Raw genomic sequence first — 25,998 nt, 5'->3', positions numbered from 1 at the left:
GTAGATGGGCAGGAATCACTCGTACTATCCCGATGGCCATGTCTGAAAACAGTGTTTTCAAAAGGAACCTCCTGGATGGCCTAATCAGGTAGGAAGAAGACATTTGAATAGGATTCTACATAAAAGAAGTGTTGGCAGCTTGAACATTTCAATGAAGGTAGGGGCTTTTTAGTGAATAACTACAGGCAGGGGACAAAAAAAAAAAAAAAAAGCTCCCCAGAAAGTAATTCCTATAGAGCTGCTTCAAGTTTGCAGAAACATTTAGCTGAATGCCAGTTAGTCAGAAATTAATTTAATTATTGTGAACAGTTACATATGTTGGTTCACACCCAGAGGACCAGTGTGCAGAATCTGGCTACAGGTAAACTTAACGTTGATAAATCGCTTCTTACCACTGAACTGCACAAATGACTACCCTTAAAGATTGATAGCAATAGGATTTCAATCGGTGCTGATAGGAGAGTCTATTCCTGGGGATGAAAAAGATTATACATTGATTTCCTGTATGAACTTAAGTCAACTCGTAGAACGCGTGTAACATGGTGCTGTAACAGCAGCAACAAAATAAGTGCAGAAGGGACTTATTTCGGCTTCAATGTGGACATCCAGCATTGTGAAGCCGAGGATTTCGACATGCCCTCCCCTGTGGAATGTTGGGTATGGAACAGTAAAAAAGTATTTTCTTAACAGGAAACCCAGTCCTGAGACATTACTTTCTCAAGACTGGATCTGCTCACCACTTGCCACTCAGTGTCTTCTCATAGATCGCGATCTCCCATATTCCTCGGTGGATAGGAATTTCACCTGTGAGCAAAAGAAATCTGTCATCTTATTTAGGTATTTATCATCACTGGAAGAAAGATGTCAAGAGTTCTAGTCATCACTGAGTATCAAATAGCAGAAGTGTCCTCAATTGGAATTGTAGTCTCTGCAAATCCTAAAGCATTTGGGACCTTATATATTTTATCGATGTCCAAAGAAATACAACCAAAATAAAGTGGAATCACTCTAGAAATAAAATGCACAGCAAAAACATCATAAGGAACTAGAAAGGTATACTGCATAGGGCCAACAATGTATAAAGTGAATTATGACAGAATGAAAAGGAGAAATGAACAAACCCATAATTACATTTCCGTAAACTCTAACAAAAAACTAGAGCTACAAAGGAATTAAAAAATTAATATAGATAACTTGGAGACTCCACCTTTCAAATGGGGAAATTCATTTTCTAGTACTTAAGGGATGCTTTTGTGAACTATGAACTAGTCACAAAAAGATGGATTGCTAACTTTTAAAGGATCAGATATTCACCAATTAAAATGCAGTTAAATTATAAAGTGAAAAACATTTCAAAATATAACAACCACATTCTTAAGTGACTATCTGTTGAATTAAAATAAACACAGGCTGGCGCCATGGCTCACTAGGCTAATGTGGCACCAGCACCCCAGGTTCGTGGCCCTGGAGTGCAGTGGAGGATGGCCCAAGTGCTTGCCCCTGCACCCCATGGGAGACCAGGAGAAGCACCTGGCTCCTGATCAGCGCGGAATCTAACATCAACAATTTTCATTTAATATGAGGACTTCATACTAAAATCACCAAAAGGATCAAAGGGGGTCAGAATAGCCAAGAAAATTTTGAGGAAGAGCCAGTGGGGCTAGAGAGCCTGCTAGACACCAATGGATTTAAAGCTGCAGAATATAACCTAATCTGCACAGGGATATCCAAGCAGATCAGCAGAACAGATTTCGAGAACGCAGAGGCACACCTATGTATTCATAGTACAGAGAAAGGATGAACCGTGCTGTGAATGGACTTGGCTTAAGAGATTATGTATGGCGGGGCAAGGGAAGTAAAAGTAGATCCTGTGTGCACACCAAGCACAAAAGTAGATCCTGAGTAATGCCCTAAATGCGAAAAGCACAATTTTAAACTTTAAGATGCAGGTATAAAGGAGAATTTTCTTGGAGAAAGGTGTTGCAATGTGAATCTTGTATACTGTAGGATGGCATGAACCAAGAATAGAGATAAGGTGCATTAAGACAAAGACGAGAGAGTGTTTGCCAAGCCCATAAGTCACAAAAGATAATAATGTAGACTGTATCCAACACTAATCCTTGGATGTAGGAATAATTTTATATATATATTTACATTAAATATATTTAATAAGGAAACAACCCAGCAGGAAAATGCATAAAGAAAACATGAAAACATCACCAGTAGTGAGAGACGTGCAAATTAAAGTCCACAACATCAGACTGGCCAAAACTGAAACGTCTGATAACACCAAGTATTTAATGAAGGTGTAGCCACATGGAAAACCTCATCCACTACCAGTGAGAGTATAAATGAATAAAAACCACTTAGAGCAATTTGGTGACATGAAGGAATGTGGAGGATGCTTCTAGGATTCAACAAGACCGCATTAAGACAGATGAGACCTCTGTTAAGGATCTTTTACACAGGTAACCTGGGAGACAGGTATCAGGAAGTTCACTGTATCACTATTTGTAATAGTGAAATGTTGGCAACAAGCTAAATGTCCACGGACAGGAGAATGTCATTGGCATAATGAAGCAACAGAGTAATGCTTGACAGCAGTTGAAATAGCAAACTATTAATGTATCAACATGGACACATCTCCAAACAGTGTGGAAGGCCAAGGGCAACTCTTAGAACGGTATGTACATTCTTAAACATAACGTTCTTAAATGTGAAATTTAAGAACGTGCCAAATCATGCTGTTAGGTTGTATTAGATAAAATGGCCATTTTTGTAGGAGGGTAAAACAGCTAATTAAGTTCAACCTACTATTGGTGGACACATTCATGGTACTGACGGACATGGAATTCGGTGTGTCTTGATCTCCTTGGGAGCGATGGTGAGGAGGGAATGGTACAGTATTGAAGAGGGTCTCTGGGGGAGCTTCAGCTTTAGCTGTCATATTTGAATTCTTCAAAAAAGTTTTAAGAAAATATGACAAACGATAACTTTGGTAAAGTGCGGGGGTCCATGTGTATATTCCTAGTTTATTATACATTTCTGTTGAAAATATATGATAATTTTTAAGCAAAGTGCCGATAGAAGTATACAACTTTTAGCCTCATGCTATTGTAAAGAAATATTTACAAAATGATTAAATCGTTTGCTGCTTACTTTTCTGAAACATAGCACTCATCAGGCTTTTAGCGTAAGATGAGAAACTGAAAATCATCTTTCTTCACACACCAGAGCTTCAAGTTTTATTTTGCTCTTTTAGCATTGGTAAGATTGTCATCATAAAACCCATCCATTAGTGCTTCTCTTTGGCTCGCTATTGTTTGGTGGTGGTCAGATGCACCTGTCTGCCGTGTTATATGAAACGCAGTGATGATAGTCACATTTCTTTCCCCCCCCCCCCTTTTTTTTACCCTCTTAATGCCAACAGGAATCTGCAAGCAGAGTATGATCGTCTGAAGCAGCAGCATGAACATAAAGGCCTGTCCCCACTGCCGTCCCCTCCTGAAATGATGCCCACCTCTCCCCAGAGTCCCCGGGATGCTGAGCTCATTGCTGAGGCTAAACTACTGCGTCAACACAAAGGCCGCCTGGAAGCCAGGATGCAAATCCTGGAAGATCACAATAAACAGCTGGAGTCACAGTTACATAGGCTAAGGCAGCTGCTGGAGCAAGTGAGGCCCACATCTCTAATACGGGGTGGATGCGAATATTTATTTTTCCCTCTGAACTAGGACAACACTGAATCCTCTGTTTAAGTGCAACAAGCATTGATTCCTAAGTGTTTGCTATGTGTCTCTACTGGTCCCAGGTGTCGAGGGCTACACGATGAGGAGGGAAGCTAGTGCATCCTTTTACGGGTATTCAAGAGTAACCCCTACCACAGTTTCCGTTCATTTGATCACTGTGGAATGCATTTAGAAAAAAATGCATCAAGATTTCCACTAGTTGTCTATACATGAACATTTTACTGCTTAAAATTGAGCTGTTTTCTTTGTAATTAGTATATATGTGTTTCTTTTTCCCCCTAACGCATCATTTTTTGAGCCTCCATTGAAAAACCCAGCAAGATTCTGCATTATAACAGGCCCTACTTAGACATGCCCTTACCTGTACGGGAATTTTTTTTCTGGTTACTTTAGCACTTCACAAAAACAGGAATTCTCCATTACGTTTCTGAGATCTCGTGTCTCACCATTCTCACATCACCTTCTGAACCTTTCCGTTTTTCACTCTAATGACTTATAATATGAGAGTACTTCAAAAAGCTCATGGAAAAATAAAAGACAAACTTATTTTGGCACAAAATTTGAAATCTGTGCTTAGGTTTTTCATGAACTTTTTGAAGACCCTTATATGCTTAGATCTCAAAAAATTTTTTGTCCCGAAAGAAACTTCGCTTTTAACTTCATTTTCCATGAGTTCTTTGAAGCACCCTCATATGTAGCTCTGATGTTTTTTTCCTCACATTTATAAGGGGGCACAAGGCAGACACACAGATAAGTGGAACACACCCCCAGCGAGACATCCGAGATTCCACAATTGTCATGCAGTTTCTAAGAAGGAAAGGCCAGAGTACCTATAATGTTTTTATTTTTATATACCTGAATGTTTATTATGAGACATGACTCTTTTCTTCTTGGATGCCGTAGCCCCAGGCAGAGGCCAAGGTGAATGGCACAACAGTGTCCTCTCCTTCTACCTCTCTTCAGAGGTCAGACAGCAGCCAGCCTATGCTGCTCCGAGTGGTTGGCAGTCAAACTTCAGAATCCATGGGTAAGTGTTTTCTACTACTCGGATTCTCTTCCCTCCCAAGTTCTGGCAATGGTGAAACGTGTGCTCAGGGATTCCAGTCATCAGCTGAATTCTCTAATACCAGTTCTGGATGAGACACTAACGTGCATGCTTCAGTGATGAGTAACATAGTCCTAGCCTTCAAAGAGCTGGCCTTTTAGATATTCACAAGATGGCAAGAGTGGTTATAAAAGTTCCATTCAATTTGGAGACCAGGGATGGCTTCACAGCCAACTGATGTTTGAGGAGGGAATAACGTAAATGAAGTGCAGAGATGACGAGGAGGGTGGAAAACAGCTAGTGTAGTCCAGGTTAGTAGAAACACAGGGCCCAAGCAGGAAGTAGAGGGAAACATGGCTGCAGGGAACCAGTGTTAGGCTCAGTTTTGTATCAGCAAATCAGACCAGATGAGAAATATCTAAACAGAAATTTCTAAAAAGAGGTATTCTAGCAGATTTATCTGACCCCAGGTGGAATTTTTACAGATGGAGAGGGGAGTGAGGAGGCAATTGTAAAACCCCAGATAATTGAGTTCTGAGGACCAGTGCTTGAGAGACTTTGGAGAAGAGGACTGTGAGGCTGAATCATGCAGATGGAGCTCTGGCCGGTCCTGGACACTGACTGCAAAGTGTTGAGGCAATCAAATGGGGCGAGAAGCCCTGGTTGGAAGAATATAGTGAAACGTTTGATTGTGACCATAACGTGCTTGAGGAACCAGACAGTGCTCCGAGTGATGTCCAGAAAAAAAAGTTAACATATAGATCTGTGGAGGGCAGCCTGGGGAGATTTGAGAGTGAGCTCCATAGCATTGATTTTTGAAGCATATCAGATGAGAAATAAATACCAAGGGTGCTTGAATACAGTGTCTTGGGGAAGACCTCCCTGTGAGTGATGATGGGCTGCTGGAAGACTGGGGAATAGGAACAGGATCAAGGGAGATACGATCAAAAGGTCCAAAGTTAAAGAGAACTCAGTGGAAGTGATTATCAATGTCAGCCCATCGGTCCACTGTAAATGAGAAAGCATTTTCATCCTAGACAAGGGAAGTTACAGAACCTCTGCCTTTTCAATGAAATTAAAAACCAGAGAATCCTGAAAATGCATGAAGGTTAAGGATAGTGCAGACATTTTGGAAACATTACCAAGTACAAATGCAGATCACAGGTAGATCAGTTTGTTGGACAAATGGTCAGTGTGGTCAGGTGTCATTCTTCAGCAATGTTCTCTGCCCGGGACTGGATTATGAGAATAGAGTCAGGTTGGTAACACAGAAAGGAAAGGTCCAAGGTATGAGTATTATGCTGGCGGGTCAGCAAACTTTATCACAGATGTCGCTTGCCAGTGAAGAGCTGAAAACTGGACAGAGAGGATGCAGGTCACAGGGTCGCGACGGCCAGAGTGGCAATGCCCTCGCAGTGATCAGGACTGTGGATGGACACGAGGTTGAGGAAGCTGGATGAGGGCTCTGAGCATTTGTGAGGCCAGAGAGGGAGAGAAGACGGTTGCAGTCAGTCTGATGAAGTTCAACAACCTGGAAGAGGGAATAGCCCCCCCCCCCCCCCCCCGGAGGAAGTCAGAACTTGGAGGCGAGCTAGCTTTCGGTTCTTCTGAGAAGAAAGACGAAATGCTGGAGGTTGTTTTCCTGACTTGATTGCACCTCAGTGACTTGGGGCAATCGATGTGTCGGCTTCTCTCTTCCCACATGAGATCTGAATATGGCTCATGGACTACTGGGACCGTCAGTGATAGTGCAGCGCACGACAAAATATCGGCTGCCTTTGAAAAGCCTATAAATTTCCAAAACAACGAGGTTTCAGTACCTCTGTTGTCATCCTACTGCAGGATCTCTCCTTTTTCCAAGTAAAGCCTGTGAAGCTAAGTTGCATATTTTAGCAGGGAGACTCAGAGCCCTGGGTGCTCAGGCGCATTAATAATTTAGGCTGTCAACTCTGGGGAAGAGGCAGCATGCCCTCTTTAAGCACCCAAATTAAAGTACACATCAGCCTATGATCCTGCTGATTTGTGGAACCAGGAAAATGGTGGCCGGACTGAAGGCAAGGGTAGAAGTGCTGTGTTCTGGGGGGCCGAGTTAAGCTAAAGGATCACTTGCCAATATAAAATGGATAGACTGTTGTTAAGTGTGTTCTCCCAAAGACAGGATTCCAGTCCAAGGTGCCTCTGTCCTTTTTGAACTGCATACACCAGCTTCCTTCAAGAAGGAAGAAACAGCTATTTTCTTAAAGGATGCACACAAAGTGTTTAAAGCAATGCACTGTGTGTCTCTGTGCTTTGAGATTTGAATTATTTTCTGGATAGACAGCTGCATTTTTTAAAAATACACAAACCCCAGTGATTTTCTTTTAAGTGAATTATGGGAGCAATCATACCAGGGGATCTGTCTAAAGAGTCGAGCTGCAGTCGGCTCTGCATTTGCGGGTCCTGTGTGTGCTGGTGTTGTTTGTTCATTATTCCCTGAATAGCACAGTATAGCAACTATTCACATTGTATTGTAAGTAATCTAGAGATGATTTAAGGTAGACAGGAGGTTGTGCTTAGGTTATATGCAAATATAATGCCACTTGGTATAGGGGCCTGGGAATCCCAAGATTTTGGTAGGTCCCGGAAGCAAATCCCCTAGGGTACTGAGGGACAGGTGTGCTGTTAGTTCTCTGCATGCCATATGTGTTCTACGCACATGGTGTTGGGACAGTGTGCTAGTGACTCTTACTTTCTATTTGTCTCTTCCAATAAAATGTAACATTTGTCTTCCTGAGCCCTCCATACAAGCCATGAGTCCCTAACCACTCATGTCTAATGGCTCCTGCTCTTCCACCAGATTACTTGTTGAGAATTTTATTTTTCTTTACTTAAAAATATTAAATGATGCCTTACCCTATTTTTTAAAAAGGCTTATAAAGTAATGGTTCCCTAGCTTCTTATTTAGAATAATTTGAAACTTATGTAAAAATTATAATTTGTGTGTTGTTAAATGTATTACGCTTATTTATATTGAACGTATTCATATCAACACCAATGTTAATGTATTTACACATTTGTGCTTATGTTTGTGTATAGTATATTTTGCTAACCCGTGACACTTCACACCTAAAACACTTTGAAAATGAAAGATGCTCTCAGCAGTCTCCTTTTTTTTTTTTTATCTTTTATTTAATGAATATAAATTTCCAAAGTACGACTCATGTGTTACAATGGCTTCCCCCCCCATACCGTCCCTCCCACCCACAACCCCCCCCTTCCCACTCCCTCTCCCCCTCCATTCACGTCAAGATTCATTTTCGATTATCTTAATATACAGAAGATCAGCCTAGCATACCTTAAGTAAGTATTTCAACAGTTTTCAGCAGTCTCCTTTAACATAGAACACTGACGTTGTAGAAGGGGTTAGGACGAATGTTTTGGAGAATGTTTCTCACTTTGGATTTGCATTCCATATTTAACACAGCATCACCACAGAGGTGACATGCTGGTTTCCTCACAATCCCTCTCCCTGGGCACTCCTTCCATTCCAATCACAAAAGTCAGTTTGTTGTGCCTTTTATAAAAAGAAGAAAACTCTACCACTCAGGTGCTTCTGCCAAAATATAGCCCTCATGTACCACCAGAACAAATAATATGAATACTCTTACTAGATCTATCCTTGGTCTGTCTTCAGATATTTCCAATTACTCGCCTACCATTTAGAGTGTATCAGATTATTCCTCTCCTTGAGCATTTTCCAGCTCCTAAAAGCCAGGCTCCTTCTCCTGGGCTTTCTTAGCCTTGAGCACAATGTTCTCTTAACCTAAAACATCCCATCCTTTCTTTTCACCAGTGAGTCGTCCTTTGGAACTCAATCATGCATTACATCTTATAATTTATTCTAGATTATAAACAGTTATTAGTATTTATTGCTTCACCCTAGAATGTCTATAGAACTTAAACTCTAAGGACAGGACCTAAGTCTTGTTCCTTTTCTTTCCTATTTGAGTACCCTGTATCCAAACACTCAGTAAGGCATTTATTGAATTAATGTTTTAGAATTCAAGCACAATACATTCTTGTATAGATATGGAACAATTCACACATTAACACATTTAGCTACTAATTTCATTAGATCTCACCCCCTTAAAAACGAACCAGCTCATCCTCCTCATTATCACCAATGTACTCCATAGCGTATTAAACTTATGCACAGCATCTGTATATAAAAATGTAAGCATCTGCCCGAATTTATAGTGTAAAAAAGTTAAAGCTAATTATCAGGTGCTAGATAATCATGGTATTTTTTTCTTCTGAAAAAATGGGAGAAAAGCAGGGGAGATACAAGTAGTGAGGTAATAACACATCAAGTTAGCAATTCAGAGAAGAATAATTATGTGCCTGTTTGTGCATAATCATTTTCCTGCACACAGATCCTTTTTTTTTATTTAAAGAAAAGCCAGACAGAATCACAGGAGTAAAGATTATTGTGTCTGTTCTGTATCAGCACTATGGCTTCTGGCTCAAATAATTTTTTAAGCAAGTAGACCCATTATTGAGAGAGCAGTCAGTCAGATGGCATATCATTCCTTCAAAAAAGTCTGAAATCATGTCAGGATTGTCTTCAGTTGCTGCCTACAAGAAACTTCACCAATAAAGATATTCCATGCAAATGGAAATAAAAAATGAGTAGACGTAGCTATACTTAAAACAAACTCTAAGGCATGGTCACAATATAATGACCTAAGGATCAATTTAAGAAGATCTGACTATTGTAAATGTATATTCACCAAATGCCAGAGTACCTGGTTTTATAAAACAGTAGATCCAAAGAGATACATAGCCCCCAATAAAATAATACTGAGGAGCTTCAGTACGAAACTTTCATCAATGGACAGGTCAGTGAGACAAAAAAAAATCAATAGACAACAGTCAACCTATATTATAAGCCAAATGGACATAATAGACATTTTCAGAATGTTCCATTGCACAGTTGGCAGAATACACATTCTTGTCATCTGCACATAATATTCTCTAGGACAGACAATCTACTAAACCATAAAGCAAGTCTCAACAAACAAAAAAAAAAACCACTTAAGTCATAGCATATATTTTTTCTAACCATAGTGGAATAAAGCTGGAAATTAACAACAAAAGAAACTTCAAAAATATATGACCCTGAATGAACAATGGATCATTGAAGAAATCAAGAGAAATTGAAAAAAATCCCTTGAAAATAATAAAAATGGAAACATAATATATGAAAATGTATGGGATGCAACAAGAGGAAGGTTTATAGCAATAAATTCTTACATCAGAAAAATGAGATGGTATTAACTTCCTAAAAAATTAAAGAACCAAACCCAAAATTAGAAGGAAAGACATAAAAATCAGAGAAAAAAATTTTAAAATACCTAAGATTAATGAAAGGATTAGTTTTTTAAAAATATACAAAAATTTATAAATCATTAGCCAGACCTACCACGAAAGTAAAGAGAAGACTCGAATAAATAAAAATCAGAAATGAGAAAGAGATATTACAACTGATACCACAGAAATACAAGGAATCGTTAGGAACTATTACAAACAGCTATATGTCCATAAATTGGAAAACCTAGAAGAAATGGATTGATTTCTAGAAACACGTATCTCTCCAAACTTGAATCATGAAGACATAGACAGCCTGAATAGACCAGTAAGACTTTTAAGAAAGAACTAACACTAACTCTTCTCAAACTATTCTGAACAATTGAAAGGGCGAAAACCCTTCTAGATTCCTACTATGAAGCATTACCTGAATTCCACAACCAGATATGGATACAACAAAAGAAGAAAACTATAGACCAACGTCCCTGATGAAAATATGTGCAAAGATCCTCAATACTAGCAAATTGAATCCAACAACGCACCAAAGAGATCTTCCACCCTGACCAAGTGTAATTTATTCCAAGAATGCAGGATGTCTCTTCTATACAAGTCAGTAAATGTGTATGTCACAACATAATCAAGGATAAAAATCCTAAGATTATCTCAGTTGATGCAGAGAAAGCATTTGATAAAATACAAAATCATTTCATTATGAAAAACCTTAGGCAAATTAGGGTTAAAAGGAACATACCTCACCACAATATACTATATATGACAAGGCCACAGCCAGCACCATATTGAATGAGGAGAAACTGGAGGCATGTCCACTAAGAAGGTTCCACCCAGACAAGGATGTCCACCCTTGCCACTCTTTTTCAATATAGTTACAGAAGTTTTAGCCACTCATTTTTCAAGAGAAAGGAATAAAGGATATACAAATTGGAAAGGATCAAATCAAATCATCTCTGCTTGCAGATGATGTGATTCTAAATATAAGGACCCAAAAGACTCCATTCAGAAGCAATTAGAGTATTTAGCAAAATTGTATGATAGAAAACAAGCACAAAAACATTATTAACATTTTAACACATCAATAATTGTCTTGCTGAGAAAGAATGTATAAGAACGGTCTCGTTCATAATAGCTTTTTAAAAGTTAAATACCTTGGCCAGCGCCGTGGCTCACTAGGCTAATCCTCCACCTTGCAGCGGCGGCATACCGGGTTCTAGTCCCGGTCGGGGCACCGGATTCTGTCCCAGTTGCCCCTCTTCCAGGCCAGCTCTCTGCTGTGGCCAGGGAGTGCAGTGGAGGATGGCCCAAGTGCTTGGGCCCTGCACCCCATGGGAGACCAGGAGAAGCACCTGGCTCCTGCCTTCGGATCAGCGTGGTGCGCCAGCCGCAGCACACCAGCCGCGGCGGCCACTGGGGGGTGAACCAACGGCAAAGGAAGACCTTTCTCTCTGTCTCTCTCTCACTGTCCACTCTGCCTGTCAAAAAAAAAAAAAAAGTTAAATACCTTGGGATATATATGACCAAGGATGTGATATCATATAATCACGATCATGTAATCATGATGATTACAAAACACTAACCCAAGAAAAGGGCAGAAAAAAATGTAAAAATCCCCCATGTTCATGGATTGGAAGAGTATTCTCAAAATGTTCATGCTTTTCAAAGCAATTTACAAAGTCAACACAGTCCCCATCAAAATATCAATGACATTCTTCACAGAGCTTAGAAATAGCAAAAGCAATCTTGAACAATAGAAACAAAGTCAGAAGGGCTGGCACTGTGGCAAAGTGGGTAAAATTCCCGGCTGCTCCACTTCTGATCTGTCTCTCTGCTATGGCCTGAGAAAGCTGAAGATGGTCCAAGTCCCTGGGCCCCTCCACCCATGTGGGAGACCTGGAAGAAGCTCCTGGCTTCTGATCAACTCAGCTGTGGCTATTGCAGACATTTGGGGACTGAACCAGTGGTTGGATGATCTGTCTCTGCCTCTTTGTAACTCTGTCTTTCAAATAAAGAAAGAAAATAATAATAATAATAATAGGGGCCGGTGCTGTGGCACAGTAGGTTAATCCTGCGCCTGTGGCGCCGGCCTCCCATATGGGTGCCGGTTCTAGTCTCGCCTGCTCATTTTCTAATCCAGCTCTTTGCTATGGCCTGGGAAAGCAGTAGAAGACAGCCCAAGTCCTTGGGCCCCTGCACCTGCATGGGAGACCAGGAAGAAGCTCCTGGCTTCAGATCAGCACAGTTCCTGCCATTGCAGCCATTTGGGGCATGAACCAACGGATGGAAGACCTTTCTCTCTGTCTCTCCCTCTCACTGTCTGTAACTCTACCTCTCATAAATAAAATCTTTTTAAAATTTTTTTAAAATAATAATAATAATGATAAAAACTAAGAGGGGCTGATGCTGTGGCGCAGGTTAAGGCACCATCAATAGTGCCAGCATCCCATATGGGCGCTGGTTTGATTCCCAGCTGCTCTACTTCCGATCCAGCTCCCTGGAACGTGCCTGGGAGGGCAGTGGAGGATGACCCAAATGCTTGGGCCCCTGCTACCCAAGTGAGAGATCTGCATGAGGCTCCTGGCTTCAGCCTGGCCCAGCGCTAGCCGTTGTGGCCATTTCGGGAGTGATCCTATGGATGGAAGATACTCTCATTCTCATTCTCTTCCCCTCCCGGCCTCCATAGTCTTTCAGTTAAACAAATAAATAATTTATAAAGTCAGAGGCATCACAATATCAGATAGATTTCAAGACACATTACAGGGGCCAGCGTTGTGACATAGCAGGTTGAGCTGCTGCTTGCAACACCATCCCTATTAGAGTGCCAGTCCAAGTCCCAGCTACGCTGCTTCTGATCCAGCTTTCTGCTAAATGTGCCCATCAAGGCACATGCACTTGGGCCCATCCCACCCATGGTGGAGACCAGGATGAAGTTAGTGGCTCCTGCTTTTAAAAAGACAGATTACAGAGCTATTACAACCAAAACAGCATAGTGCTGGCATACAAATAGACATGTGGACCAATAGAACAGATAGAAACCCCAGAAATAAATCCATGCATGTACAATCTACTTATCATTGACAACTGTGCTAGAAACACTCCCTGTACAAACAGCAGTCTTTTCTATAAATGGCGCTGGGAAAATTGGATTTCTACACACAGAAGTTTGAAACAAGACCCCATCTTACATCCTATACAATGCATCAACTCACAATGGACCAAGGATCTAAATGTAAGATTGGAAAATATACTGCTACTAAAGGAAAAACAGAAGAAACAACAAGACAGTGGCTTTAAACGATGACCCTATGGACAAGACTCCAAAAGCACAGAGAGTAAAAGCAAAAGTAGACAGATGGGATTATGTTAACCTAAGAAGCTTCTGCACAGCAAAGGAAACAATTAACAGAGATAACTGACAGAATGGGGAAAATATTTGCAAACTATGCATCTGTAAAGGTCTAATGCCAAAAATAGATCAGGAGTTCAAGCAATTTAACAACAAAACAATCTTGTTAAGAAATAGACAAAGGATATGAATAAACATTTTTCAAAATCAGAAATATGGATGGCTAGTAGATACATGAAAAAATGCTCAGGATCACTAGCCATCAGGGAAGTGCACATAAAACCTGCAGTGAGTTATCATTTCACCCATTAGAATGGTTATCATCCAAAAATTAAAAAGCAACAAATGCTGGTGAGGATGTAGAGAAAAGGTAACCTGATACATAGTTGATGGGAAGTTAAGTTGGTACAACCATTATGAAAGACAGTATGAAGATTCCTTAGCAGTTTAAAAATAGACCTACCATATGACCCACCAGTTCCCATCTTTTTAATTTCCTTCTCTCAATTCCAGTACAGCAGTGCAATCCGACCAGTCACTTGCATCTGTTGCTGTTAAAGGCAGTATTTTGCAGACTAAAATGAACTTTATCACATTCTCACAACACTGCACTGGCTCCTAAAAGCCTTTTGGACAGAATTCAGATTCCACTGTTTTCCATGGGAACCTAATCAGATTCTGTGCATGATCTGCTTTTGTACCTCTCTCTCAGCAATTTCCCTGTGGTCTTTCCATAGCGTCATTTCCACCATTTCCTCCACTGCTTAGATTCACTCTTAAATACATCAGTCGCAGCTTCTCAGCCCCTGCACCTGCTGTTTTCCCCCCTTCAGCTCCTACTACTTCCAGATATAAATGTCCTTTTGATTCCCAAATTCTGGATTTAAAAAGTAGTTCTTATATTTTAATATGCTTTCAAGGGAAGACATTTGACGTAGCAGTTAAGATACCTTGGGATTCCTGAATCCTCTATAGGAGTGCTGAGTTTGGGTCCTGGCTCTGCTCCCCATTCAAGCTTCTCTAATGTGCACCCTGCGACATAATGGTGATGGCTCAAGTGGCTGGGTCCCTACCCCAACATGGGAGACCCAGACTGAGTTCCTGGTACCTGGCCAAACGCTGGCTATTGCGGGCATCTGGGGAGTGAGCTAGCAGATGGCAGATCCCTGTGCCTTTCAAATAAAAAAAAATCACAGGCTTTCATAGTAATTATCACACTATGTTAGTTTGTGATCTGTTCACCCAGTACTTCTGTGGACAACGAAGCCTTCATTTTCCTCCTGACAATGGCACCTTAACCACACAGAAAATGTAGATCTACTCAGCAGTTAATAAAAATTACCTTCCTAAGAAAAATATGGCCATTAGCTACGTTTATCATCTCTCAACCGCTAACAACAAGCTATTTGAACACAAAGTAAATCTAGTGGTGTAGCCTGGCCAAGTCCTTTCTGTGAACACGTGGGCCCCAGTAAGTATTTTCTTATCGAGTAAGTGAGAGAGGAGGTGTTTTGGTAGGGATGCTTGTGGTCACTGGTATTTTTAGCCAGGTACATTTTGAGGTTTCCTATTATATTGTCGTGACACAGTGTATGATTAGACAACCAGTAAATTTTGGTCTCTTGCTGGTTTGATGTCTTAAAAACAGTATGTCAATCAACTTGCTATGTAACAACTACATAATCTTTAAGTTGTGTATTTCTCGTTCATGCATCTATGAGTTGGCTGGACTTTTGCTGGAGTTCAGATCAACTTGAATCCAGGTTGTGAGCTGAATTGAGTTCTGTTCCATATATCTCTCACCTGCCTTGGGCCAGCAGGCTACCTGGGCCATGTGCCTCGTAGCCACAGAAGCACAGGTGGGCACAATCAACACTTGAGAACATTATAGGACTCTGTTCATGTCATATATGCTGACATCCCATTGTCCTAAGTAGCTCACATGACCAAGTCCAAATAACTGGGCCAAGGAAGTACACTCCTCCCAAACCTCAGTCACTCCTGTGTCTTGCTATATTTTGAGCAGACCAGGTCACACTGCTCATTCAGAGTCTTTGCATTTGCTGTTCCCTCGGTCTAAAGCACTCTTCCCTCACATACCTGCACAGCTCACACCCTCCAGTCCTTGAAGACTTTGCTCAATGAAGACTTCTGGACGCCCCCTTCTGAAGATTCTTCCTCCTTGCCCCTTGCTAACCTTGCTAACTAACCTTCTCCATGGAATGTTTATTGTTAACTGACACACCTATGCAACTTACATGTTTATTTGTAAAGCCTGTGTGCCTACATAAGAATTTGAATTGCATGGAGACCGGGTGTTTTGTTCATTTATTGCTATTACCCCAGCACCCAGAACAGTGCCTGGCATATAGCTAGCTTTTGGTCAATATTTGAATAAATAAATTTTATTGGTTTTAAATTTCTGTGGCTTAAGTTGGTTAAATTTCCATGGTTTTTTTTTAACCATAGATTCTGGCCCAGTATCAAATAACACAATGGTGTTCCTTTAACTAAAATTTTCATTTAGCTGTTTTAACTTCTCAAGTATAATCTAATTGAAATTAATAGACAATGAACTTTTTTTTTCAGTGAGTTGATTCACTTGGGAATCCCAGATGGAGTTTGAGGCTCCTGGCTTTGACCTGGCCTTGGCCCAGCCCCAGCTATTGTGGGCGTTGGGGGAGTGAACCAGTGGATAAAAGATAGGTCTCACTTGCTCTCTGCCACTCTGCCTTTTAAGTAGATGAAAATAAATATATATAGTTTTGAACTTCAGTGACCCCCTCCCCCTTTTTTGAAAGATTTTATTTATTTATTTGAGAGATAGAATTACAGAGAGAAGTAAAGAGAGAGGTCTCCCATCCACTGGTTCATTCCCCACATGGCTTCAATGGCCAGATTTGGGCCGATCCAAAGCCAGGAGTTTCTTCCAGGTCTCCCATGTGTGTGCAGGGGCCCAAGCACTTGGGCTACCTACTGTTTTCCCAGCCTACAGCAGAGAGCTGGATTGGAAGAGGAGCAGCTGGAACTCAAACCGGTGCCCATATTGGATTCTGGCATCACAGGCTGAGGCTTAGCCCACTACACCACAGCGCCAGCCTCTAAATACTTTATTTCAAAAAGAAAAACATGTTAAGGGGCCAGTGTTGTGGCATAGCAAGAAAGCTGCCACCTGTGATGCTAGCATCCCAGATAGACACCAGTTAGAGTCCTGGCTGCTCCACTTCTGATCCAGCTCCCTGCGAATGGCCTGCGAAGAGCAGCAGCAGATGGGCCCATATGCTACCACTATGTGAAATCCAGATGAAACTCCTGGCTCCTGGCTCAGTCTTGGCCACTGCGGCCATCTGGGGAGTGAACCAGTGGATAGAAGAGCTCTCTCTCTGTCTCTCCCTATCTTTCTCTAGCTCTTTCAGATAATTAAATCTTCAAAAAAAATAGGTGTGTTAAAACCATCTCTAGAAATCTTGAGATTATTGAGAACAATAGAAACCAAGATTACCCTTTATTTGTGTATGTACTACTTGGGATATAATAGGTGCTTAAAAATGTCTGAATGGATACAGTGACCACTGGTATTAACATTTCTCCATGAAAATACATAAGCCAATTTTTCATTTACACTTGGACACTCATATTTGAGTCTCAGAGATGACAGTTTATGTATAAAGCTGAACCTGGGGAATATCATTAGCTTTATATTTTATAATTTGATCTTTGAAATAATTCAGGGACAGGAATGCCAGACATTTCATTGAACTGTACCTGAATCTTAACACAGTGCAATTGAGTTCCTAGAGCTCCACTATGATATAATTAAGCTGTCAGAAATATTAACACCGATGCTCATGAGTATCTCTGTTGGTTTTGATTTATTCTGTAATGCATACTGTGACTAAACTGAACCTACTGCCATTAAAAATGCTTGTTTCCCAATTCAGCAGAAATTTGCATCAGTAATGGCACAGAGATGCAATCAGCCCTGCAGTGTCAGGATCCTATTCCTCCTGGTGGTATTTCATGCTTTCCATCTTTACGAGAAAACAGGAGTTTAAAACTGCAAGGAAAAAAACTAAAAATACTGGATTTCATTTTTTTTCTAACAGCAAAAACGTATGTGTGAAGAGAGACGGGAAGAGAGATTGATTGATTGATTGATGGCATCTCTTCCTTTTCTACTTTGGGACCTTAACTCTTCAGCACTTACCTCCTGTACTCAGTATTTCAAATAGGTTTCTTTACCATGGGATGTTACCATGAGACTCAAAGAATCACAGGCGTTTTATCTACCCTAGGATCCTAACCCTCTGTTCTAATCATGATATGCAGCCTCATGTCCACATAGGATATGATGTTGTCGTAATGGTTAGCATTAGCAATGATTCTTTTAGCTTATGCTTTAAAGTCCAAGGCTGAAAATGTACAGTAATGCAGAATTGTAATCATAAATGGGAATCCAAGTGCCACAGACCAACGGAAATCGCATGCGTGTTTAATTCATGTCATCACCGAGTCCCCAGTCATTTCCATGTCACTCGTGAACCTGAGGTTGTCCTGAAGCAAGTTCATTATGGTTGACTTGCTGAAGCAAGGTTTTGTTCTAGATGTAAGTGATAATGTGCTGAATATATAGAGCTTGAAAAGAAGTTATTTTCACTGCTGGAAGATTGTTCGTTTCAAAGGATGTGCAAAGTTCAAATTAATTTTGTTTATACCCAAGAAACTCCTCCCTTACTGCAAATGCCATTTTAGATCTATTTATTTTAACTCTTATTAGCTTGTTTGCTTATTTGAGAAACACAAAGAAAATACAAGCCACTGGGTCACTCCTCAAATGCCCATCAACAGTCAGAGCTAGGCAGGGCCAAAGCCAGGAGCCAGGAATTCACTCTAAGTCTCCCATATGGATAGCACAAACCCAGCTACTGGAGCGCTCACTGCAAGCTCCTAGGGTCTACATTAGTAGGAAGCTAGAGTCAGGAGCCAGAGTTTAGAATGAAACCCAGACACTTGACTATGGGATACAGGTGTCTTAACTGCTAGGTCGGAGGCCCACCCCAGAGGTCTATTTCCTTAACACATCAATAAACGGTAGAGACAAAGACCCACCAAATCTATAAGGGCATACTCATTCTCAGCAAAGACCGTCCATTCCTGAGCTCATTAGCTTCCAAATCATCATTTTCTCCTCACATAAGCAAATTCTCAAAACAACCTTATGGAGGACAGCATTGTGGCATAGCAGGTTAAAGCACCGCCTGCAATGTGGACATCCCATATGGGCGTCCTGGCTGCTCCACTTCTGATCCAGCTCTCTGTTGTGGCCTGGGAAAGCAGTGGAGAATGGTCCAAGTGCTTGGGCCCCTGCACCCACGTGGGAGACCTGGAAGAGGCTCCTGCCTCCGGATCGCTCAGCTCCAGCTGTTGCAGCCATTTGGGGAGTGAATCAGCAGATATAAGATCTCTCTCTCTCTCTCACACACACACACACACACACACACACACACACTCCTCCTCCCTCCCTCTCTGACTTTCAAATAAATGAATCTTTAAAAAAAAAAAGTACTGAAAGAAGGAACAATACTCTCCTGCATAGCCTATATCAACAGTTCTTAGAATTTTTTTTTTTAAATATTTTATTTATTTGAGAGGCAGAGTTCAAGAGAGAGGGAGAGACAGAGAAAGAGGTCTTCCATCCACTGGGTCATGTCCTACAGGGCCACAAGGGCCAGAGCTGGGCCAATCCGAAGCCAGGAGCTTCTTCCAGGACGCCCAGGCAGGGGCAGGGGCCCAAGCACTTGGGCCATCCTCCACTGCTGGATCCAAAGTGGAGCCACCGGACTCAAACTGGCGCCCATATGGGATGCTGGCACTGCAAACAGAAGCTCTACCAGCCATACCACAGCGCTGGCACCAGAATATTAATATTTTATAACCTCTATAGGTCACATAATTTTTTCGATTACTTTGGCCTTTACAAGTACTTGTGTTTTGTTTGTATTTTTGGTTAAATGTCAAAGAAAAGTGGGAAAAAATGTCTCCACTCCCTCCTCACCTTCATGCAGTGAATGCAAAATGTCATTTTTATTTCCTTTTGTATGAAGGAGACACACAAGTCTGCAGTAATTATTTGATTACATAGAAAAAAGTTTCACATTTGTTTCCACTCCATAAGAACAGAGGATTTCTCAACCTTGTCAGAACTTCTAAATAGACTGTTTTCTTCGCTGAGATTAATGATAATAATTTACCACGTGGAACTCGTCCCTTTCAGAATTGTTTCCTAAGTATTAAGCTTGTGTGTTTTTCATGACTTACGTTATTGGTGAGCAAGTACAATGCATTTGTGCTGGTGGTCATGGCCCTTTTCCCAGGTATGTCTCTGGTTTTCTTAATGTGATTTGCTCTTGTTTGTTTTGACTTTCCTCAAGGCGAGGAAGATCTCCCCAGTCCTCCTCAGGACACAAGCACAGGGTTAGAGGAGGTGATGGAACAGCTCAACAACTCCTTCCCGAGCTCAAGAGGTAAGTTCCAGCCCCTGGCAGGGACTCGCACTGCCTGGGATTGGGCTACTTGCTTCCACAGCCAACTGATGAGTATGCTCTCCATACGGGAGACAGCAGGTGCTGAGACACCGCAATTCTGGGTGCCTGGTGAGAAGACTTTACTCTTAAGACTGAATGTCTGCTTTGGAGTATTTTGAATTCAAAGATGCATGCAATCAAGGTATTTGCAGAGATGAAAATACCACCTGGTATCTATGAGAAATTTCACTTGCTTCACACGTGCGTCTGAAGAGTCAATTACGAGGTCCCTTTTCCTTTAGAGTAATTAACAATGTGACTTTTGCACGTGAGGAGAGGAGTGCCCTGATGGTGCCTTTGCCTTGGCCATATGGTTCTCGTGTGCTGCGTGAGGCCTAGAACATGCTTATTGAGTGGTGGTGAGGGAGTATTCTGCTTTGTAATCTACCGCCCTTTACATTTAAGAAACGTATCTAGGGCCCAGCATTGTGGCAAGCAGGTAAAACTGCCACCTGCGGTGCCGGCATCCCATAAGGACACCGCTTCATGACCCGGCTGCTCTATTTCTGATCCACCTCCCTGTTAATGGCCTGGGAAACGCAGTGGAAGGTGGCCCAAGTGCTTGCACCCCTACACCCACGTGGGAGACCTGGAAGAAGCTCCTGGCTCCTGGTCCAGCTCCGATCATTGCAGCCATCTCTCTCTCTCTAACTCTGACTTTCAAATAAGTAAATAAATCTTAATAAATAAACACATTGGAGCTAACCCCATCATTTACATATGAAGACATTAAATCTCCACAGACGGCCGGTATTTTTTTCACTTCCATCGATAGACTACAGGCTTCCAGAAGAAAGGCATTGATGTTACTTCCTCCCCCCGCCTTCACTTTGCGTATCTTGCCCCTCAAACAAACACAGCATTTTACCCCACTAGCCTGCGTGAGCTCTCCAAGGGGAGATTTGGCTGATGTTATTTGTTCCTCCCACTTATTTATTTTGGTTTATTGCCTTGACATAAAACAAAGACACTGACCGCCTCCCCCCCCAACCTTCAATAAGTAAAAGGAATGGTAGCAGTGGCCTGTGGTCACATAGAAGGAAAACCTGGGGAAGCGAAAGGGAGAAGCACAAGGCTTTGTGGCCAGTGACTGGCACTCCTAATGTGCAGCCAGGGAGGGCGGGGCAGCAGAAAATCTGGGCTATTTGTTCCTCTCGGTGAGGGCAACGAGGAGGGTGTTTTGAGTGGTGTGTTTTCCCTCTCTTTCTGTTCAGTGTCAGTTAACAATGGCCATTTCCTAGCTATTTGATGTGCAACTGAACGTTGTGCAGTGCACATTCAAAGCAGTAATGTTCTGCTGGAGCGTTGCTAAGGAACTGTCAGGGGAAGCTAATTTTAAATGTCTGCACCAGCCATCTTGTCACTGCTGCGCACCTCTGATGTGTTGATTCGAAGATACAAATCTTACCTGCCTTCCACTGCAGCCAACCCCCTCTCACCCCAGCACCCCCATTCCCATCCTGCCATAGGCATCTCCTCTCCCTAAATGTCATCATTCACATGAGAAGACCATACATGCTTTCACCTCTCTCCTCGTTTGTCCTGTCAGCTTTTACTTGCATCTGCTGTGTACCAGTGGAGGCACTAGAATTGCAAAAAAGAATTAAGTTCCTTGCCTTCAAGGTTCTTACGGTCAGGATTCCAAAGAAGTTCAGATCACAATACAATTATATGATTGCTGCGATGGACATGCCTGAGGCATGAATGGATGCCAATGCCAGGCACTCCCTGTTAGGAAGAGGCTAACCTCGGGCAGAAGCGTCGTCTTCAAGATCACACGGGTACTAGTAGGCCCAGGATTTTTGGTCCCACAAATACTACCCATCTCATTAGCCACCGAACTTTCCTTGGAGATCACAGCCCCTTGAACTGTGTCTTGCTGACCTGATAGGTGAGAATTTGGTGCCTATTCTCTGGGGGCCCTGGGCACGTCTTCCATATCAAAACAAACATATAGCAGAGAAGAGGTGATAGCAAGGCTCATGGCTCTGCTTCCTCCTGTCTGGAGCTGGGTCTCTGGTCCACTCCAGTTAGCTTTCAGGTAAAATCCTTTGCAGCATTTCCCCATGTCCTTAAGAGTCCTGAAGCCTGAGTGCGGAGGTGGCAGCGTAGACTGCACCTCCTCGGAGATGGCATCTGCAGCTAGCACCTCTCGTGCTGAAGTGATGTGGATACTGATCGGAAAACTCTACTCACACTGCCAGCATTGTGTTTACCAAATTAGGGCTTATGGAAGAATAGCATCTAAGTGCTGTTCTCAAATACTGGGATATGGAGGCCTTATCTTCCCCTCCCCCACCCTGACCCAGCCCTTATCTGATGCCAATTCTGTTAACTAAGTTTCTACTTAATTGCCTCATGATGACTCGAGAAAATTCTTATGTTTGGGTCGGGAAAACAAGCAATCAAATAAACAGAAAACATGTAATAAGAATAGGTGAGGGGTTGGAAGACCCACCTAATCTTTCTGTGATGCTATGACCTTGGCATTTTTTCTTGTTTTGCTGCTTCCTGCTAAGGCCTTGTTAGGCCTTTTTCTATCTGAAATCAACTGGATTTTCATCCTTGTAAAAATGGGCTAATTCTCAATGCACTTTAAAATAATGTTTTCTGGCTTCTTTATTTCCAACTAAAAGCTTTTTTTTTTTTTTCATTCTGAAAGAATGGCATACATATATATATAGAGAGAAAGATAGTTGGGTGTCATTGGAGCATCCTGCCATTGGTAGTCATGCTAGCTTGATATTAAGAAGTTCTTGGCCGGCGCCGCGGCTCACTAGGCTAATCCTCCGCCTAGCGGTGCCGGCACACCGGCTTCTAGTCCCGGTTGGGGCGCCGGATGCTGTCCCGGTTGCCCCTCTTCCAGGCCAGCTCTCTGCTGTGGCCAGGGAGTGCAGTGGAGGATGGCCCAGGTGCTTGGGCCCTGCACCCCATGGGAGACCAGGAAAAGCACCTGGCTCCTGGCTCCTGCCACCGGATCAGCACGGTGCGGCGGCCATTGGAGGGTGAACCAAAGGTACAGAGGAAGACCTTTCTCTCTGTCTCTCTCTCACTGTCCACTCTGCCTGTAAAAAAAAAAAAAAAAAGTTCTTGAGCATCTTAATTTCATGATTATAGATTCTTCCTAATGGATGAGCCTTGAAAGGTCATCTTAGCATCTTTGATATACTGAGCAATGACTTTAAACCTGTTTTAACCATTATTCATACATGAGAAACATTTTATATCACAGACTACAGTAAGATAATAAATGTGTGTTTATATACACACACATATATATATACCCATGCCATATGTATATATATATACACACACACTACGTGTATGTGTATACTGACATATACATACAAAGATAAGTAACCCAAGTTTCATGAAACAACACCTTCCATGCTGTTTCTCTATTTCATGCATTTAAAAACAAAATGCTGGTTGCAATGCACTAAACTGTGGTTTACAACTTCTCTAACTGATCTCAGTTTTCCTTTCCTTTTTGCAGTATCTTTCCAAAAAATTTTTTAATTTTTCTCGTCGAAGTTTCTGCCAAGACCTTGCTAATGCCTTAGAGGACTTTATAGTGCTGTTCTGACTCTGCCATCCACGTCCCTACTGCTTTGTTGCAGAAACTCAAGTTCACTGTTGCTACAGCTGTTTCAGACAGCTGTTTGAGTAACTAAAAACAGATGTCAAAGCCAGAGGTCTGACATTTAGTGGAAATGTGCTATTAAATGCCACCTCGTGGTTTACTTAACCCCACTAGATAATTGCCCATAGAGGAGAAGCCACAAAGAAAGAGAGAGAGAGAGAGAGAGAGAGAGAGAGAGAGAGAGAGAGAAAGAGAGAGGGAGGGAGGAGGGTTTTCTTAAGTAAAAAGTATATACATAGGCACATTACTTTCTTGTTCATGTTATCCCTTGCTACAGTTGTGACTTAAAGTTGGATCGTAGTAAGGTACTACCCAATACTTATCTTTAATTTTCACAAGGACTAACCTATAAAACCAGAGAAGTTAAGTATGTGGCTCTCAGCACTTCCACAAGTTAAATTAGCCTTCTGATCTTCTCTTGGTAGTCTTGCCAGACTATTATCCACATTAATAAAGAGGCTGCATGCTTCTCTGTTTGGTGATAAAGCGCTGGCCAGCACTCCCCTGCATAATGGCAACATACACTGCAGGGGGTTCCAGGTGTGAGTGTGTGCAATGTTGGCTTTGTGATTCCATCTTTCCTGTTTAATCTCTAGCTGGAGTACACTATTCACAGCCACTCGTGGGATTTGAATGGTTCCATGTGCAGTTACAATGCTGAACATCAGCCAGTTTCCATAAGTATATGTAGAAGTTGAATTCCAGTATAATAAAAAGTTATTATCTGCTCACAGACACCTTCTAAATCTCCACCATTACTCCATAGGAACACTACATGACAAGGAACAATAAATAGTTTTAAAAGAAGCCCTTTAAGCAATTAGTCCACAACTCTCTGATCCTTTATAGGTCTGACAAATAGATTTGTGTATGTACTGTCTGTGCATTGATGAAAGAAACACTTTCATAGTCAGTGGTATGGTACTGGGCTCTCCAAAATGCGATGCCCCTTTGTACGGATTAACAAATAACAGGATGCGAGATAAGCTCTTAGAACAGCCCAAAAGGCAGCTAGTGGTGCTATGTGAGTATTTCTGCTGCCTGGACAATCTCTTGCTTACTGGCCTGTGCCTCATGATTGTAACCCCCAACAGTCCAAACCATACTAGTCCTCTCACACCACCTCCTCCCGAATAAGCACACGTACATTCTATCACACGCTCCTAAATGACCAAGCTGACAGCTTTGTAAAACCCGCCATCTTTTAGAATTCAAATCTTGTTCTGTTGTTTTATGCAAGAGCAGCATAAAGAATAAAGGCCCACAGAAGCATCATGTACTCCCTGCTGGGCACCATCCTGTTTCCTGCCTGCTTCTCCAGAGTAACAACACGCAAACCACAGCCCATGGACCAAATCTATCCCACTGCCTCTTTTTTTTTTTTAAAGTAAATAAAGTTTTATTGGAAGGCAACTACACTCATTCATTTATAAGTTGTCTACAGTTACTTTCTCACTATAAGGGCATGGTTGTGGTGGAATTAAATACTTCCTATAGGACTAACAGCTTCCAAATTGACTGCAAGAGACTATGGCTTGCCAAACCCAAAATATTTCCTATCTGTCCATTTGTAGAGAAAGTTTGCCAGTCCCTGCTTTACAGAATTATTTTGTTGTCCATTCTGCCTCATTATACATATATAGCCACAGGCTTCAGTGCCTATCGACTTTCAGCTCAACAAAATAACTTTTAAATTACTTTATACACTTATATCCATGTCTACCAAGCAGCCTGCATGTTTCAGTTTTTAAAATATAGCCACTTGAATGTTCTTTGACTAGTAACCAGACAGAAATGCTAAAACGTGATGAGTTCTTCATTACTTTTTTTTCAAGTCAGTGAATTAAAATAAAAGAAGGTAAAGGGACCCAGAAACAGTGATGTCCAGCAGTCCTGACTCTGACTGATGACTCAACAATCAATAGTCTCAAGTTCATGCCGTCTGAGGAACCTAGACCACTCTAGGCCTGCCCCAGCCCTTCATTTAGACCCAAAACTCCCCCAGCACGCTTCCTCCTTCTCTGTGGTCCTTCCCTTTCAGCATGCCACACTGCCAGCTGGACCCCCCAACTCATTTCCAAACAATGTGTTTATGAAATGAAGCCTTTTATCTGGTGCTTGTATGCGTGTATGTATGTATTGATCAAAAGCTTTTAAAAATGTTGGAATCAAGCAGCCGCTCCTGTCAGTGTAGAAGTATTCCTAATACAGCAGAAAGCATTGTGCGTTTCTAACTCTTGTCAATGAAAGAGGACCTCTCTTTTGTGCTGTAT

The 25,998-nt window shown here is 41.8% G+C and overlaps 1 protein-coding gene across 24 annotated transcripts in view; it reads left to right on the top strand.

The window, feature by feature from the left end:
- Nucleotides 1-25,998, top strand: part of DMD (dystrophin) — a 2,248,405-nt gene that overhangs the window by 2,212,563 nt on the left and 9,844 nt on the right. For all 24 annotated transcript variants that reach the window (XM_070067426.1, XM_051827673.2, XM_051827679.2 and 21 more), the window contains 3 exons: nt 3,431-3,674; nt 4,653-4,776; nt 19,930-20,022. In XM_070067426.1, the coding sequence (XP_069923527.1) occupies nt 3,431-3,674; nt 4,653-4,776; nt 19,930-20,022 (461 nt within the window). The remainder of the gene's footprint in view (nt 1-3,430; nt 3,675-4,652; nt 4,777-19,929; nt 20,023-25,998) is intronic.

The sequence above is a fragment of the Oryctolagus cuniculus genome, chromosome X (genome assembly GCF_964237555.1).
Source record: "Oryctolagus cuniculus chromosome X, mOryCun1.1, whole genome shotgun sequence".
Lineage (NCBI taxonomy): Eukaryota > Metazoa > Chordata > Mammalia > Lagomorpha > Leporidae > Oryctolagus > Oryctolagus cuniculus.
The sequence above is the reverse complement of the archived record's forward strand: the minus strand, read 5'-3'. Positions and strand labels throughout refer to the sequence as shown.